Here is a 19,405-nt window from a genome sequence, read left to right on the forward strand (position 1 = left end):
GCCCCCCGCCCTCCTCTCTCGCCCTCCTCTCTCGCCCCCCTCCCTCCTCTCTCGCCCCCCTCCCTCCTCTCTCGCCCCCCTCCCTCCTCTCTCGCCCCCCTCCCTCCTCTCTCGCCCCCCTCCCTCCTCTCTCGCCCCCCTCCCTCCTCTCTCGCCCCCTCCCTCCTCTCTCGCCCCCCTCCCTCCTCTCTCGCCCCCCTCCCTCCTCTCTCGCCCCCCTCCCTCCTCTCTCGCCCCCCTCCCTCCTCTCTCGCCCCCCTCCCTCCTCTCTCGCCCCCCTCCCTCCTCTCTCGCCCTCCTCTCTCGCCCCCCCTCCCTCCTCTCCCGCCCTCCTCTCTCGCCCTCCTCTCTCGCCCCCCTCCCTCCTCTCTCGCCCCCCTCCCTCCTCTCTCGCCCCCCTCCCTCCCTCCTCCTCTCTCGCCCCCCTCCCTCCTCTCTAGAATGTATCGCCCCCCTCCCTCCTCTCTCGCCCCCCTCCCTCCTCTCTCGCCCCCCTCCCTCCTCTCTCGCCCCCCTCCCTCCTCTCTCGCCCCCCTCCCTCCTCTCTCGCCCCCCTCCCTCCTCTCTCGCCCCCCTCCCTCCTCTCTCGCCCCCCTCCCTCCTCTCTCGCCCCCCCCCTCCTCTCTCGCCCCCCTCCCTCCTCTCTCGCCCCCCTCCCTCCTCTCTCGCCCTCCTCTCTCGCCCCCCTCCCTCCTCTCTCGCCCTCCTCTCTCGCCCCCCTCCCTCCTCTCTCGCCCCCCTCCCTCCTCTCTCGCCCCCCTCCCTCCTCTCTCGCCCCCCTCCCTCCTCTCTCGCCCCCCTCCCTCCTCTCTCGCCCCCTCCCTCCTCTCTCGCCCCCCTCCCTCCTCTCTCGCCCCCCTCCCTCCTCTCTCGCCCCCCTCCCTCCTCTCTCGCCCCCCTCCCTCCTCTCTCGCCCCCTCCCTCTTCTCTCGCCCCCCTCCCTCCTCTCTCGCCCCCCTCCCTCCTCTCTCGCCCCCCCTCCCTCCTCTCTCGCCCCCCTCCCTCCTCTCTCGCCCCCCTCCCTCCTCTCTCGCCCCCCTCCCTCCTCTCTCGCCCCCCTCCCTCCTCTCTCGCCCCCTCCCTCCTCTCTCGCCCCTCCCCTCCTCTCTCGCCCCCCTCCCTCCTCTCTCGCCCCCCTCCCTCCTCTCTCGCCCCCCTCCCTCCTCTCTCGCCCCCCTCCCTCCTCTCTCGCCCCCCTCCCTCCTCTCTCGCCCCCCTCCCTCCTCTCTCGCCCCCTCCCCTCCTCTCTCGCCCCCCTCCCTCCTCTCTCGCCCCCTCCTCTCTCGCCCCCCTCCCTCCTCTCTCGCCCCCCTCCCTCCTCTCTCGCCCCCTCCCTCCTCTCTCGCCCCCCTCCCTCCTCTCTCGCCCCTCTCTCGCCCCCCTCCCTCCTCTCTCGCCCCCCTCCCTCCTCTCTCGCCCCCCTCCCTCCTCTCTCGCCCCCCTCCCTCCTCTCTCGCCCCCCTCCCTCCTCTCTCGCCCCCCTCCCTCCTCTCTCGCCCCCCTCCCTCCTCTCTCGCCCCCCTCCCTCTCTCTCGCCCCCCTCCCTCCTCTCTCGCCCCCCTCCCTCCTCTCTCGCCCCCCTCCCTCCTCTCTCGCCCCCCTCCCTCCTCTCTCGCCCCCTCCCTCCTCTCTCGCCCCCTCCCTCCTCTCTCGCCCCCCTCCCTCCTCTCTCGCCCCCTCCCTCCTCTCTCGCCCCCCTCCCTCCTCTCTCGCCCCCCTCCCTCCTCTCTCGCCCCCTCCCTCCTCTCTCGCCCCCCTCCCTCCTCTCTCGCCCCCCCTCCCTCCTCTCTCGCCCCCCTCCCTCCTCTCTCGCCCCCCTCCCTCCTCTCTCGCCCCCCTCCCTCCTCTCTCGCCCCCCTCCCTCCTCTCTCGCCCCCCTCCCTCCTCTCTCGCCCCCCTCCCTCCTCTCTCGCCCCCCTCCCTCCTCTCTCGCCCCCCTCCCTCCTCTCTCGCCCCCCTCCCTCCTCTCTCGCCCTCTCCTCTCTCGCCCCCCTCCCTCCTCTCTCGCCCTCCTCTCTCGCCCCCCTCCCTCCTCTCTCGCCCCCCTCCCTCCTCTCTCGCCCCCCTCCCTCCTCTCTCGCCCCTCCTCTCTCGCCCCCCTCCCTCCTCTCTCGCCCCCCTCCCTCCTCTCTCGCCCCCCTCCCTCCTCTCTCGCCCCCCTCCCTCCTCTCTCGCCCCCCTCCCTCCTCTCTCGCCCCCCTCCCTCCTCTCTCGCCCCCCTCCCTCCTCTCGCGCCCCCCTCCCTCCTCTCGCGCCCCCCTCCCTCCTCTCTCGCCCCCCTCCCCTCCTCTCTCGCCCCCCTCCCTCCTCTCTCGCCCCCCTCCCTCCTCTCTCGCCCCCCTTCCTCCTCTCTCGCCCCCCTCCCTCCTCTCTCGCCCCCCTCCCTCCTCTCTCGCCCCCCTCCCTCCTCTCTCGCCCTCCTCTCTCGCCCCCCTCCCTCCTCTCTCGCCCTCCTCTCTCGCCCCCCTCCCTCCTCTCTCGCCCCCTCCCTCCTCTCTCGCCCCCCTCCCTCCTCTCTCGCCCCCCTCCCTCCTCTCTCGCCCCCCTCCCTCCTCTCTCGCCCCCCTCCCTCCTCTCTCGCCCCCCTCCCTCCTCTCTCGCCCCCCTCCCTCCTCTCTCGCCCCCCTCCCTCCTCTCTCGCCCCCTCCCTCCTCTCTCGCCCCCCTCCCTCCTCTCTCGCCCTCCTCTCTCGCCCCCTCCCTCCTCTCTCGCCCCTCTCCCTCCTCTCTCGCCCCCCTCCCTCCTCTCTCGCCCCCCTCCCTCCTCTCTCGCCCCACTCTCTCACTCTCTCTCTCTCTCTCTCTCTCTCTCTCTCTCTCTCTCTCTCTCTCTCTCCCCACTCTCCTCCTCTCCCTCCCTCCCCACTCTCCTCCTCTCCCCTCGCTGTCATAAACACAGACACTGACAGAGAGAGAGAGACACTTGTGGAGACCCCATCCCAGCACGCTGTTGGAGGGCTTCCGGTGCTGCAGTAGGTGAGTAGAAATAATGTTTTATTTATTGATTTTTTTTTTTATTTATATTTTTTTATTGATTCATTGGTTGATTTATTGATTTATTTATTATTGATAATGGCTCGTTATTTGTAAAAATGAAATGTTTAATGTTTGTAAACTCCCCTCCTCCCTCCCCCCATCTTTCGTTCCCTACGCCTGATTTATAAATGTAGGCAAGATTTTTTCTGAGCGAAAAAAATCTTAAGTTTTCGCTGCCTAAACTTGCAAAGCAGTTGTAAGTGGCTGGACACACCCCCTTTTGGAAAAAAAAATCTGTTCTAAAATGAAACTATTCTAACTGACTAGAATTGGAGCAAACTAAATGCCGAGAATTGCAATTTCTAAGATGCTCCATTCTAAACCAGTTGCTCCAAAACAATAGGAGCAACTCGGGCTGAAACTTGAGCCCAATGTGTCTGGCCAGTCCCAGTCATTGGTTGCCAGGCACTCAGTGATAACACTTAATACCTGGGAATGGCCAGTGCAAATTGAGGTGAAACCTGAGCCAGCCTGCATGGAGTGCTTGGTTATACTATTTGAAACTGAGATCTCCAATGCATAGTATAATATAAGCCTAATGCAAAATACTTTAAAAAAAATCAATGCCGTGCCTCACTTGTAAGTGCTACCCAACAAGAAGATTGTGACCAGAATTGCCTCGAACACAAGTAGTGTTAAGTGGGTTATAGGGAAAGCAAATGTGGTTTTAAGATGGACTGCTAGAATCCTATTGTGTACTAAATAAATAACACGTTACTTAGTCAATGCAAAGCTTTCGTGTGCCCACACTGGGGGTATTGTGTCCAATTCTGGTAACCGTAGATGGCTTCTGAGAAGGTGCAAATGAGGTACCAGTCTGATGGGTGGCCTTAGAGCTCTTAGTTATCAGGATAGACTCCAAAGGTTAACTGTTTGCCAATGCTATGGGGAGATTAGATTGAGATTTTAAAAATCACGTAGGGTTTGGATTCAGTCTGGTTGGATAGCTTATTTGAGATGGAAAAGGGTTGTATTAAAGGGCATGCATAGAAAATTCCTAGGCAGAGTTAGGTTAGAAGTTTTACTTTCACAGAGTCATTGTCCTCTGGAACATACTACTTCTGCAGATGGATACTGAGTGAAAAGAGCATTTCCAGTTATAGAAAATAAGTTGATGAGTAATGGGCTATTGTTTCCTGGAGCTTTTCTTGATTACCTGGGGAGTCAATGAATTTCTCTTTTTTTTCCCCCTAAATTGTTGAGTGATTTCCCCTTTTTGTCTCTCTTGTGGGATTGCACGATAATGGGGTGGGGTCAGTGATGTACGTGATTGCATCATATCTGGATGGCCTGATGGGTCTTTTCCTGTCCCTTTTGTATTTGAGTATATTCAATAACTCAATTTATATGCCAGTAAATTGAATAATTGCCATGTTCCCTCTTGAAGGTGGGGATGCATGCTGGACGACCCCAGCCAATGTACCCAGAAGGGTCCAAATGATATGTTAAAGTTGAATGGTGCCATTTAGTGGTCAGATAGGGTTGATATAAAACAACCGGGTGCTCGGCAATGTTCCCCCTAATTTTCTTTTTGGGTGCCTTTAAAGCCGCGCAACTTCGAGGGAACGTTGGTGCTCGGCCTGAAAGATGTTTTGATAAAGTTTGAGACATTCTGCAAACGGTCCCCAAAGAGTTGTTGATTAGATTGGCTACAAACTTTAACAGAATGTCAGAACTAGGATGGAAATGGAAGATTTAAACATCCAGACCATAAAGAAATTAGAAGAAAATTTTGAAGTGTGGAGAAAATGGAAACTCGCTTTAAATATACCCAACAGTTGCAGACTTAGACAAAACAAACATAATGCAGGCCAGTACTTTACTATGTGATAGATGAGGAAACATGAAGAGTTTACATATGGTGAGGATGATTATAAATGGAAACTTATGGTATTAATGGGTAAGTTTAGAGAATATTTCACTAATATATCTGCTAAGGAATGTTCTAGTTACACTTTGTGGCAAAGTTTGTGATGATAGAGATAGAAAAATGAAGCTTTGGGTAACAAAGGAAGTCAAAGAACCAAACCCAAATAGAGAGAAAACATTGCAGCTTGTATTGTTTGCGTGTAAAACATTCTGCCAGTAGTTGTACGCAAGAAATTTGGTGGCGAAGACTGATCATAAACCTCAATACTATTATGAAAAAGCTGCTCCATGAAACTCCACAAAGACTACAGAGCACGCTAAGTAAGTTGGAAAAGTAGTTTGACATAGAATACAAGAAAGGTACAGAGCTGTATTTATCCAATGTATTGTGACTGAAGGGAAGTAAAATGTAAAGATAAATTATGTAGGACCATCTAGTCAGATTGGATTGACGTAAAAACACCATATGCCCAGCCCTGAGGCAGCCATTTTGAATAAAGCTTGAGGCATGCTACAATCTGTCTCCAGCGAGGAGCTGTTCAAACAAAATTTACCTGATAATTTCTCTCTTACTGCACAAGCAGCTCAGAATGGAAATCCTTTGCTGGGAGGAGGAAGACCACCATGATAAGCACCACAAGGATGGCATATTTGAACAAAGTTTCAGCTTTACAGAAGCCACCAATTGGATGGCTCAAAATCTGAATATACTCTGATCCATAGAATGCTTTATGCAGAGCCTGCATAAATCACTGCCAATAGCCTTCACACACTTTGCTTTGCCCGCTTTCCTGTGGGTTGCGGTCATGAGTGTCTGTGCTGCCAGATGAGCGTTATTAGGATCAGTCCTCAAAACAGATCAAGGTGTGAATAGAGCCATTTCATAGTGACTCAGTTGAAGATTGGGAGGGGTAGCTTTCCAGGTTTTTTCATGGCATGGGAAACTCACTGCACAATATGAATCCTGAACGCCCAGCTGAACTATGTTTGCATTTAATTTTACAAATATTGCTGCAAGGATCCAATTAAGTAAGATGTGGAAAGGTCCACTGGACAAATACAATTTCTCATCGAAGCTGAAATGCAGACTGCTGTGTTATAGCAACAGTTTACACCTTGGACTTTTTGAGGTCTATGACATTTGCTTTGCAGCATGGTTATGGATTTATCTAGTGCCACTCCATTAGAATAACAGCAGCAATAACCGCAAATGCTTTTGCCAGGAATGGCATATTTGACGCCTAGATGGAAACATTACTGCAAGCTTCATGGGAAATTGCAAAAAAAAACTTCAGCAGTGGTCCAGTTAAGTGTTTCTTATTCACCTGATGGGCTATTTGACCAAGCCAAATATAGTAACGATGTGGGACTTCTGAGATCAGTACCATAAAATGGCCCATTGCTTAGGCCTGTGATCAACACAAAGCAGACCTATGCTAAAAGGCTTTCATCATAGTTCCTCTTGTGGTTTCAGCCATTTCCCATCTCCCAACCATGGCTTGAGAGATATTCCGCAACTACATTGTTGCCGTTAGTTTCAGCATGTAGAATTTGTAAACTGCAAGCCCTTACTGTAGATCAGCCTTATTGTTGATTTGGAATTCTGATTAGGTGGTTTTTAGAACTCTCAAAGTTCCTACCAAACATTTCCCAAGTTCCGTTCGGTCTATTGCTTTTATCTACTGCCACACCCATCTGAAGTAAGACATCATTTTCATTGCTTAAAAACTCGTACAGCATCAGCTTACTGTTTGTCTGGATTTCTAAAATTGCTTTGTATGAGACAATCAGTTTGTTTGTTACGATCCAAACGAAGCTCGTGTTTGAACCGTGGATAATTAAATAGAGGCTTGTGCTTTTTATGCAAGGATAGGTTAAAGGTTATTCCAGTGCTGCTTCTAGAGCGCTTCTGTCCAGTTCTGATTGATATTTGCAAAGCTATATAGAGTAAGGTCGGAGCCATAAAAGGAGCGGCAAGCGATGGCCCCTAGACAGCTTTGCAGCGTACCACTGCAAGGTACAGCGCGAGCTGGTGCAGGAGGGCGACGACAGCGAAGAGGGATGTCATCAAGGTCCAGGTCGGTAATTGGAGCGTGGGCAGGTACAGCAGGAACGGCGAGGTCGGGGCAAAGGAGCAGTGAGAGATTGTCGAGGGACGTGATCCGGGCCCAGGAAAGGCGTGAGTTCGGGACCAGAAGAAGCAAGGGCCCAGGGCGGCATGGGCCAGCCCACACTGCGATATGTGTGCGCACTAGGTCCGTGCAGCAGAGCTGGTCTCCAGTCGTCTTGGGTAATCTTTGCCATTGGACCAAGACCTAGCTCTGTCAATCCTGTGTGATGGCTGGTGTGCAACGGCCAACCCACCTTAAAAAAAAAAAAAAAAATCCACGCACAGGCATCTTCCACCCTTCAAGATGTAGTTCGGGGATCTGGAATATTAAATCCTTCATTGAAACACCTGTGAACTCATCCCTTTTTGGCGTGGAAACAAGTCATCCTCATTTCGAGGGACTGCAGTAATACACTAGATTTCATATAGCATTATGTCCAGATTTGACTGCTGCATGCAATTATATTTTTGTCAGATCTGTGGCAACAATTGGTGTTATGGCTGCTCTGCAAGGGACTATCATCACCCATCCCCTTCCCTGAATTGGTATTACTTTGGTATACTCGTATGGTATGCATTGAAAGCTTAATTAGAAAGAAAGGGTAATTATTCCCTTTGTTCGGTCTTCATTTTAAAATGATATGCACCATCCAAGGAGTTTTGCATCTGCTTCTCTGTTTAAGCTCAACATATGGAGCTGTTCTCAGTGACATGGTAAACTGCCTATGTGTCAGCGTGCAAGTGGTTTTCTAAAAGCTTTCTGCTTGAACAATCGTATTCTTCATGTACCTCCCCTCATTTACTTCTCATCCCACACCCTGCTCCTCCAGTCGACTGGAGTAAGGAAACAAAAGAAAGTAAAGAACTGGGTAAAACATATTGCTGAACATTTTTAAGAGAATGCTGATTGGACTGGCCAAATTAACATCTGTATGTTCAAAATATCAACTGAGCTGTTTTGTTTATTTTTGTATATGATTTTTGGTTGTATAAAAGCAAAATTAACATTTTGCAAATATTTTTGCATTCATTTTTAGTTTCTACTTTTGCATCTCTAAGTTTTGGCTGCTTTTTTAAATGATTTGCACACCACCTCAATCATGCTTCCCCAAGATTTATTTTTGCTTAAAAAGGGGGTTCATAATAGTCGTCATTTTTTGGTTCCGTTATAGGCTTTAGCTTTGGCAGTGAAACCATTTCTACCGTGTACACTGAAGCAGATCCAGGACCACCATGGCAAACTGCTGAGGAGCAAGAATTGGCGAGTTTAACTGCTATGCACATTGATTCTGAAACTAGCAGCCTCAATCTGCAGACCACTTCTGCTGACACAGTTACAATCACAGGTTTGTTGTGCTTGCTGAGGAAAGGTAAAAGTCAGCTGTTGACTTATTAACACAGTCCTATTCCTCTGCCTTATTGCTCTCAATACAATATACCAGCACTGTTTCTTGCACTTTGGGAAGCTGGACAAGTTGCATTTTTGTACAAAGTAAGATCCCAAATGCAATACATTTTGAAGAATATTTTGTTGGGAATTAAGTGGGACATGTATTTATCAAACAAGCTAACATGGCCCAAGATGGACTGGCGCACTATTTCCATTGAACTTGCGCACAATTTATTCCGTTTTCTGCAATAGGTTAAAAGAATAGTTTCTTCCTTGTGATAAATGCAACGTTATAAACTGCATTTCTTTAGAATAAAGTAGAATGGATTGAGAGTTTTGTGCCAGAAAATTCTGTCAGTGAATATACTTGAAAATATGAGAGCCTTAAAATAGAACTTGTCCTGCCTTTGTTTTCACTATTGTTCTCGCTTAAATGCACAAACCGTAGTCCAGCACAGTTTTTATTTATGTAATTCCAATATTTCATGTCGTTTTTTGTATGGAGAATATTCTTTGTGCTTTATGGGTTATTACCAAATGCTGGTATGTCATCTATTCCTTTGTTTCAATTTCAGTTTTTGTCTCCTATTGTACTCTCCTCGGTTACTATCATTTTTTTTTATTTTCAGGCTCTGAGAGTGCTTCTCCTACCCATTCAAACGCATGCTCAAGATCTCAGACGCCTTCTCCATCTACTTTGAATGCTGATCATATAGAGCAAAAAGATTTACCGCTGGATGAAAAGCTACACCATTCAGTCTTGCAGACTCCAGATGACTTGGGTATTATTTGCACAGTTAATTCATTTAAGCTTGATCCCACAAAGGGAACCACTAAAACTATCTTTTGTATGAGCTGTTTGAGTGGCAAGATACTCAAGACACTCAATAAAACTGATCACACAAAAGTTTCTTTACTAAGTACAAGAACTTTACATAATTCCTATTGCTTAGTGACACTATAGTTTCAGTACGGTAATATTTTCAGGAAATTCAAGATTTGATTTTATTGATCTTTATTTTAAACATGTTTCGAGATTGAATTTAAACTTTCTAAATTTAATTCAAGTACATATTGCCCGTTAATAACTTTAAATGTTATATTGAGCAGAAAATAGTGAGTTTCCAAATGAAGATTGCAGTGTGATGGCAGGAGGGAGTCTCACAGGATGGCATGAAGATGTTGCTACAGTAATGTGGAGACGAATGCTTGGCATTTTAGGAGATGTCAACTGCATTAAGGATCCTGAAATTCATGCACAAGTCTTTGACTATTTGTGCGAACTCTGGCAGAATTTGGCCAAGGTAAGCAGTTAACTTAATTTTGCTTGTAACTCTTAGCAGTGCTAGGATGGAATCAACTTTCCACATACCTAGAATAGTGTGTACGAAGGCATCGCAAAAGCTGTTTTTCGGCGCGCAATGCGCATGCGCTGAAAACCGGCTTTTCCGATCTGTCAAAGTAAAGGATCCCCTTGGAACGAGTAACCATAGCATGGTTGAATTTCAAATTCAGATGGAGGCCGAGAAAGTTGGATCTCAAACCAGCGTATTAAGCTTAAATAAAGGAGACTACAAAGGTATGAGGGCAGAGTTGGCTAAAGTAGACTGAGAAAATAGATTAAAGTGTAGGACGGTTGATTTAAGGAGATATTTCATAACTCTCAAGAAAAATATATTCCAGTGAGGAGGAGAGGGTGTAAAAGAAAAGATAGCCATCCGTGGCTAACTAAAAAAATAAAGGATGGTATCCAATTAAAAACCAGGACATACAAAGTGACCAAAACTGGTGGGAGGACAGAAGATTAGGAAGCTTTTAAAAGCCAGCAAAGAATTTCTAAAAAAAAATGATTAAGAAAGCAAAGATAGACTATGAAAGTAAACTAGTACGAAATATAAAAACAGATAGCAAGAGTTTCTATAGGTATATAAAAGGGAAAAGAGTGGCTAAAGTAACTGTTGGTCCCTTAGAGGACGAGACCGGGGAATTAGTGATGGGGAACATGGAGATGGCAGAAACTCTGAACAAATATTTTGTATCAGTCTTTACGGTAGAGGACACTAAAAATATCCCAACAGTGGATAGTCAAGGGACTATAGGTGGGGAGGAACTTAACACAATCACAATCACGACAGAGGTGGTACTCAGTTAGATAATGGGACTAAAGGCAGATAAATCCCCTGGACCCGATGGCTTGCATCCTAGGATCTTAAGAGAAGTAGCGGCAGGGATAGTGGATGCATTGGTTGTAATTTACCAAAATTCCCTGGATTCTGGGGAGGTCCCAGCAGATTGGAAAACTGCAAATGTAACACCCCTATTTAAAAAAGGAGGCAGACAAAAAGCAGGAAACTATAGAGGAGTTAGCCTAACATCTGTGGTTGGGAAAATGTTGGGAGTCCATTATTAAAGAAGCAGTAGCAGGACATTTGGAAAAGCATAATTCAAGAAGAGTCAGCATGGATTTATGAAGGGGAAGTCATGTTTGACAAATTTGCTGAAGTTCTTTGAGGATGTAATGAACAGGGTGGATAAAGGGGAACCAGTGGATGTGGTGTATTTGGACTTTCAGAAGGCATTTGACAAGGTGCCACATAAAAGGTTACTGCACAAGATAAAAGTTCACAGGGTTGGGGGTAATATATTAGCATTGTTAGAGGATTGGCTAACTAACAGAAAACAGAGAGTCAGGATAAATGGTTCATTCTCGGGTTGGCAATCAGTAACTAGTGGGGTGCCGCAGGGATCAGTGCTCGGTCCCCAACTATTTACAATCTATTAACGACTTGGATGAATGGACCGTTTGCTTTTCCTCCCATCTTTGTATCGTCAGCAATGTGTGAAGAGGACACAAAAAACCTGCAAAAGGACATAGACAGGCTAGGTGAGTGGGCAAAAATTTGGCAGATGGAGTATAATGTTGGAAAGTGAGATGTTATGCAAGTTGGCAGAAAAAAATCCAAGAGCAAATTATTATTTAAATGGAGAAAAATTGCTATGTGCTGCAGTACAGCGGGACCTGTAGGTTGGGTCTCTACTCATTGGAATTCAGAAGAATGAGGTGTGATCGTATCGAAATGTATAAGATTATGAGGGGGCTTGATGAGGTAGATGCAGAGAGGATGTTTCCACTGATAGGGGAGTCTAGAACTAGGGGACGTAATCTTAGAATAAGGAGCTGCCCATTTAAAACTGAGATGAGGAGGAATTTCTTTTCTCGGAGGGCTGTAAATCTGTGGAATTCGCTGCCTCAGGGAACTGTGGAATCTAGGTCAATGAATAAATTTAAGACAGAGATAGACGGTTTCTTAACTGAATAAGGGGTTATGGGGAGAGGGCAGGGAAGTGGACCTGAGTCCATGATCGGATCAGCTATGATCGTATTAAATGGCGGAGCAGGCTCGAGGGGCGTATGGCCTACTCCTGCTCCTATTTTTTATGTTCTCATGTCAAGTTCTGGCTTGACAGATCACACGCATCTCGGCAGCAAGGACATTCGCATGGGCAAAATTGCACATAGCCTACTTTTACCAGTGTAAGAGTTTTAAAACATACAAAATTAAATTTAAAAATACATTTTAATGTCAAAAACCCTGCCTACTAAGGGAAGTTTATTTTAAAGCCTAATTACAAAACTTTTTTATTAAATCGGAAAAATATTTTTTTTCTATCACCCTTATTAACTTTAATTTCAATTAATTTTAATTATGTGAGGTGTGTTTTTTATTTTTTATGTTGTTTAGTGTGATTTTTTTTCTCATTAATAGCAATGAGAACTCGTAGATACGGAATTCTCATTGCTATTAATGAGAATACTGTACCTGATTGGTTGTGCAGTCACACGTGACTGCACCTTCTGCGTTCGAATCTCGGACGGGAGCGCACTTCAAAGCACGGGAAGAGAAGGTCTCCCCACCGGAATCACAGGCACCTCCGGGACCACCAGATAATTTTGTAAAAATTCTCCAGTCGGAGGCGTTCGTCCGAAAGAAGCCTCTGACCAGAATTTCAGGCCCAATGTGCAGTGCATAACACTGATTTATGGATGAAAAACTATAATAGGACCCCAAAGTTGAGTAGGGGATGGGGTTGCCTTTCAGGGTATCCTTGCAGTGCTATTGCTGGCCATACCATGAGCATTTGCCTTCTTTGGGCTGACTATAAAATTAGGCAGCCTGTCATTGCCCATTCTGACCATATTGCCAATTAGTTATGGTTTCTGTACTGTGGTATTTGCCATGGACTGTACTTGTTGGTTATTCAGGCTTGTCACAGAATCATGTGGCGGCATTAAATGAAATTGCCAAAATCTTTGTAACTAGTAAATTTCCCCACGTGTAGCATCTTTGCAGAAATAATCACGGCTGTATGGTAAACTTTTATCTTCATCTTCAGACAGATATCAAATAAGATATCTCTTTCTCAGTCTAATGAAAGCAAAGCTAACCTTTTTGACACCAAGTGATGCATTTTGGTCAATTGTTGCATTAGTGAAAAGTGCATCACATGTATGTGAAAGGTCGTATTGGGTTCAACTACCTATCATCACTCTCACTGCCATATCCGAGTGTAATTGGTGAGATGTTGGCTGGTACTAAACCTTGATTTTGTTCAAGCTTGTAAGTCTACTTTTTGGTTGAGGCTTCAAAGTGTTATTACATAGGATATACGGCACAGAAACAGGCCATTCGGCCCAACCCGGTATAATGACTTGGAGATTTTGCTATATATGGCTGCAATGATCGGCAAAAAGTGTTCCTTTCAGACTTTAATCTTTGTTAGATAGAAGGGCGTTCAGTCTGTTTCCAACCTTAATGCAAACTTGGTGCCTAGGTTAGTGGTGACATCCTTGCATGTGGCTGTAAAAATGGTTTGAATAGGCTGGATGCTCATCACAGCTTCACTTTGCATCTTTCAAAAACAAATTAGAGACCGTGTCATTGGCAATTACTCTGCTCATCGTCTCTGATATACTATTGTGGTGAATTTGGCAATGGAACCAAACTCGACTAGAAATTGCCTGAGACCTGCTTAGCTCATTGTGTCAACAGCCTTGGTTCGGACGACAGAGACCATGCACGCATTCGTGACTTTTTATTGATGAAACACTTCTTGGTCCTGCCGAGTTATAAATTTGCATTGCAGTTTCGGCACATTGTTGGCACAGAATTCTTGTTAGTTTCCCTCTAATGGATCGGAGAAATATGCCATGGTTACAAGCTGATCTTTCACCCTTTCTTATAGCAGTGATGTCTTCCATTCACTTAAGGCCGCAAGTTTCAACTTGTAGCAAGTTGCTTCTCTCAAAACGAGGGCTGTGAGACATAATGGATGATTGTTTGGGTTTTCTTGAAATTTGCACTCCATTCTGCCTAAAGTAAGAGCTTTGACACCACACCTTTTTGTTGGGGTATGATGTCATCGACACCCTCTGGTATAATGTTCATGTCCCTATTATTCATGTGTTATCCTTGTGTTCACCTGACATCCATTCATCCACATCCAGCAGGGATAGCAATCAGAAGATTTGGGCCATTTTTTATTTTCCTCGTCCTTAACTCGGAGAAGCCGAGGCCAGTTGTAGCTGTAACTCCAGCCAAGGTCACCTACCTTGGTGGTCAAGTCCAGTGTCTACGGCTAAGTTATTCACTATATAAACTTACTGAACCATGAGGAGAGCCTTTGTTCAGGTTTTCATTCAGGAGTGTCATACATTTCATATCATAACAGTGAGTAGTTGGTTGAACTTGCTGACATAATTGAAGCGCCTGTTGACTGCAATTTGCTTATCCGATTAAAATCAAACAATGTTCACAGCACTTTTTTTTTTAAGCCTTTCTCTGTTAGTGAGCTGTGATATCCTAAAAAGGGTTGTCAGCCACACTGATATTGCTGTTAAAATTATTTTTTATTCATTCTTGGATTGTGGACGATCCTGGCAAGGCCACATTTATTGTCCATTTCTAGTTGCCATGAGGATGTAGTAGTGGATCTTCTTGAAATACTGCAAACATTGGTGATGATGCTACCATCAGGTAGGACATTCCAAGATTTTGACCCAACGACAATGAAGGACCCGTGATGTATGACGAACTCAACATAGTGTGTAACTTGCGATGATGTTTCAGCGATGTTTGCTGCTTTTGTTCTGCCGACTGATAGAGGTCCCAGGGCTAGGAGGTGCTATTGAAGGTACATAGCATTACATAGGATATATGACACAAACAGGCCATTCGGTCCAACCAGTCCATATTTTCCCAAGATCTATTCTCAGCCCCTCAAAATCAGCTTTAGTCCAATCTATTACTCTGATTTTCGTCATACTTATGTCCTTCTCAATTATCATCTTAAAGCGTATTATATTAAGGTCATTATTGCCTAGATGTTCCCCTATTTTTACTTCTGCTCTGGTTCATTCCCCATTACCAGATGTAATAGCGAATTCTCCTTTTTACATATTGGGTTCGAAAGGAGTCCTGTACATATTGTAGGAACTCCGTTCCCTTATCCCCTTTACCTACCTCGTCTGTCCAATTAATATCTGGATAGTTGAAATCCCCCATGATGATTATTCTATGTTTTTTATTCATTTCCCTAATCTGTCTGCATATTTCTTCCTCCACCGCCCTTCGACTATTAGGTGGTCTGTAGACTGCACCTATTGTGATTGATCATTTATTATCTTCTATCTCTATCCATATGGATTCTATTTTTGTTTTGCTGATAGCTGCAGCTGTGTCACTTTTTTCTACTACCATTATGTTATCTCTAATAAGTACAGCTACCCCATCACCCCTTTTCCCCCCTCTATCTTTTCTAAATATGTTATACCCTGCAATGTTTAATTCCCAGTGTTGATTTTTCTGTAGCCATGTCTCAGTAATCCCTACTATGTCTGGTTCCTCGCAACGCATAGTTGCCTCCTGTTTTATTATGGACACTGTGTGCATTGCTGTACAGACAGTTTAACTCATTTTCAATAGGATTTCCTTTCGCTTTATGTTTAACCACCTTTTTAGACTCCTGTTCTATAACCCTTTATTCTCTTGCCACCAATGTCCTCCCTTACTTTATTCTTTCCTCTGCTCCCTTTTCCTGTTTTGTTTATATTTAGGCTGGTTACATTTCTTGTAGATCCCTCCCCCCATCTTACTAGTTTAAAGCCTTTGCCACCTTCCTATTTACCCTCTATTCGAGGACATGGGTCCCATCCCAGCTTCTTCCTGTCCCAGAACTGGTGCCAGTGTCCCATGAAATGGAATCCTTCTTTCCCACACCAGCCCTTTAGCCACGTGTTAATTCTCCTGATCTGTCTGCTTCTATGCCAGTTTGCACATGGCTCGGGCAACAATCCAGAGATTATTAATCTTGAGGTCCTGCTTTTTAATTTAGGGCCAAACTCCTGATACTGTTTCAGCAGGATCACCTTCCTGTTCCTACCCAAGGTATGGACCACAACAGCTGGATTTGCCCCCTCTCTTTCTAAGGGATATCCCTTACCCTGGCAATAGGTAGGCAACACACCCTTCGGGATTCTGGTTCTTGGCTGCAGAGAATGCTATCTATCCCCGTAATTGTAGAGTACCCTATCATTACCACATTTCTATTCTGCTCTTCTCTCCTCCTCCCCCCCCCCCCGTTGGACAGCTTTCTGAGCCACGGTGCCTTGGTCTGCATTGTGGCTGACCTCTCTGCAGTCTTTCTCCTTGTCCTCACAGGTAGTGAGGACATCGTACCGATTGGACAGGACCAGTGTCTTCGGGACCTCCTTCTCAACCTCTCCTAAATCCCTGCTACCCGGCCCCCTAACAATCACACCCTCCCTTTCCTGAACCTGTATTTTCCTCTGGGGTGTGACTGTATTCTGGATAAAACTGTTCAGAAATTTCTCCCCCTCCCTTATGTGTTGGAGTGTCTCCAACTTGCACTCCAGGTCAATGACTCTGAGCCAGAGAGATTTGAGATGGAGACATCTCCTGCAGACGTGTTTGCTCAGGACAGTCATGCTGTCCACAATCTCCCACATACTGCAGTCCAGACACACGATCAGCTCTTAGATTGATGAGTTTCTGCAATGCATCCTGTGGGTAGTATATACTGCAGCCATAGTGCACCGGTACTGGAGGAGGTAGATATTGCTATCGGTGACGAGGTGCCAATCATGTGTAAGTATTAACATTCCTGATTTCAGCCTTGTAGATATGCAGAGAGATATTCAGGGGTCAAGAGGTGAGCCACTTATCACAGGTGGTGATGTATTGGGAGTTGATGGTGGTGCAGTTGAAGGTCAGGGGAAATGGTTAGGCTTTTTCTTATCGGAGATGGTCATTGCTTGGCACTTGCAGGGCACAATTGTTCCTGCCAAGCCTAGTTGTTGTACAAGTCTTGCTGTAGGGTGGTATAAGCCGCTTCATTATTGGAGGATTTCAGAATGGAGGAGAATAATATAAAATAGTCAGTGAATGGCCCCACTCCTGACCTTGTGATAGAGAGCAAATAATAGATGAAGTCACTGAAGATGGTTGGGCTGAGAGCAATGCTCTGAGGAACTCTTGCAACAATGTTCTGGGGCTGCAATGATTTCCCTCTGTGTGCCTGGTACAAGTACAAACAATAGAGGATTTTGTCTATTGCTCTCACTAATCTGTTTTGTTAGGTTCCTAATAACATAATTGGCTAAGTGCCATCTTGATGTTGGGACAGCTGCTCTCAACTCTCCTCTGGCATTTAATTCTTGTAATCCATGTCTAAATTAATGAGTTCTATGATGAGTTCTGGAGATGAGTTCTGGCAGAAACTGAACTGAGCATCAATGATTAGATTCTGGTGAGTAGGTGCCGTAGATGACATTATTGATGACTCCTTTTAAAGTAATTGGTGGAAGGATTCGAGGGGAGTTGAGAAAAGGTTTTTTCCCCCAGTGGGTGGTGGGGTTTTGGAACTCGCTACCTGCAAGTGTAGTAGAGATAGAAACCCTCGTCGCATTTAAAAAAGTACTTGGATATGCACATGAAGCGCCGTAACCTACAAGGCTATGGACCAAGAGTAGAAAATGGGATCAGGCTGGATAATTCTTTTTTGGCTGGCATGGACACAATGGGCTGAATCGCCTCCTTCTGTGCTGTAAACTTCTATGATTCTATAATTCATCTAGAATAGTAGAACCAGACGACACGGCCTGAGCTTGTAGAAAGGTAAATTCAAAACTAATCTGCATAAACATTATTTCAGTGAGCGAGTGATAAATCTATGGAACAGGCTCCCCAAAGAGACAATGGAAGCAGATCGTATTGTTTCATTCAATGCAAATTAGATAGAATTCTTTCAGAAAATAATAATTTGGGATACAGTACATGAGTAATTTTAGACAGACGTATGCTAAGTGTAGCATGCTTGGGAGGAACAGGTGACTTTGGACCTAATGGCTTCCAAAGCTTTCCACCACTGGCGGTTTCCTCACCTCTTATCTGGGTCTGTTTCAGATGCATTGATTGCTTGCCTTAATTAGTCAACAACTCCATTAGCATTGGATCATATGATTTCCAGGCTGCTAAACGGCGAACTAGATGAACCGTGGTCTTTTCTCATCCACCAATTCCTCTGTTCCATGTGCAGCATTGCAGTATATGTGGATGTAAATTTTATGCTGTTTCATTTATTGTTTAAGTTGTATCAGTACTTCACAACAAGTTAAACTCTTACAAATTTCAAATAGTTTGGTTTGTAAACATTTAGCACTTAGCCAGTTTCTTTATGCATTTAGTGACCAAATGTTATTCTTATTTTTTACCTGAAGTATTCATCTTTAACTCCTTGCATGTTGAAATGTTCCTAAGTGGTTAATGTTGTCTTATTTTAGCTATTTCTTGTCAAAACTTAATTTTGTTTATTTAAAGGTGAGAGATAATCTTGGAATTACAATAGACAATCAGACCTCTCCGCCGCCTCCAGTTTTGATACCACCTCTCAGAATTCTAACTCCTTGGCTTTTTAAGGTAAGTTAAGATTTAGTTTCTAAAAGATGAGTGATCTATTTTTCACACTTTTTTGGGCAATAAATACATGTGCCAAATTAGTCTTTAATGCATTCAGAAATTTCACACCGTGTTTTAACTAAATGTTGGCCTTGGCTTAGTGGTAGTACTCTTGTCTCTAAGTCAGAAGCTGTGTGCTATCTTTAAGATGAAATATTGGGCTCAAGTTTCGGCCTGAGTTGCTCCTATTTTTTTCGAGCAACTAGTTTAGAAACAGAGAAACATACAAAATAGGTGTAGGAGTAGGCCATTCGGCATTTTGAGCCTGCACCGCCATTCAATGAGTTCATGGCTGAACATGCAACTTCAGTACCCCATTCCTGCTTTCTCACCATACCCCTTGATCCCCCTAGTAGTAAGGACTACATCTAACTCCTTTTTGAATATATTTACTGAATTGGCCTCAACAACTTTCTGTGGTAGAGAATTCCACAGGTTCACCACTCTCTGGGTGAAGAAGTTTCTCCTCATCTCAGTCCTAAATGGCTTACCCCTTATCCTCAGAATGTGACCCCTGGTTCTGGACTTCCCCAACATTGGGAACATTCTTCCTGCATCTACCCTGTCTAAACCCGTCAGAATTTTAAACATTTCTATGAGATCCCCTCTCATTCGTCTGAACTCCAGTGAATACAAGCCCAGTTGATCCACTCTTTCTTGATATGTCAGTCCCGCCATCCCGGGAATCAGTCTGGTGAACCTTCGCTGCACTCCCTCAATAGCAAGAATGTCCTTCCTCAAGTTAGGAGACCAAAACTGTACACAATACTCCAGGTGTGGCCTCACCAAGGCCCTGTACAACTGTAGTAACATCTCCCTGCCCCTGTACTCAAATCCCCTCACTATGAAGGCCAACATGCCATTTGCTTTCTTAACCGCCTGCTGTACCTGCATGCCAACCTTCAATGACTGATGTACCATGACACCCAGGTCTCGTTGCACCTCCCCTTTTCCTAATCTGTCACCA

The 19,405-nt window shown here is 45.9% G+C and overlaps 1 protein-coding gene across 8 annotated transcripts in view; it reads left to right on the forward strand.

The window, feature by feature from the left end:
• ralgapa1 (Ral GTPase activating protein catalytic subunit alpha 1) overlaps positions 1–19,405 on the forward strand; it is a 298,072-nt gene that overhangs the window by 138,604 nt on the left and 140,063 nt on the right. For 7 of the 8 annotated variants that reach the window (XM_070879109.1, XM_070879113.1, XM_070879112.1 and 4 more), the window contains 4 exons: positions 8,187–8,360; positions 9,034–9,186; positions 9,515–9,708; positions 18,301–18,399. In XM_070879109.1, coding sequence (XP_070735210.1) covers positions 8,187–8,360; positions 9,034–9,186; positions 9,515–9,708; positions 18,301–18,399 — 620 coding nt within the window. The remainder of the gene's footprint in view (positions 1–8,186; positions 8,361–9,033; positions 9,187–9,514; positions 9,709–18,300; positions 18,400–19,405) is intronic. The other variant, XM_070879110.1, reaches the window with a different exon arrangement.

Source organism: Pristiophorus japonicus, chromosome 4, assembly GCF_044704955.1.
Source record: "Pristiophorus japonicus isolate sPriJap1 chromosome 4, sPriJap1.hap1, whole genome shotgun sequence".
Classification (NCBI taxonomy): domain Eukaryota; kingdom Metazoa; phylum Chordata; class Chondrichthyes; family Pristiophoridae; genus Pristiophorus; species Pristiophorus japonicus.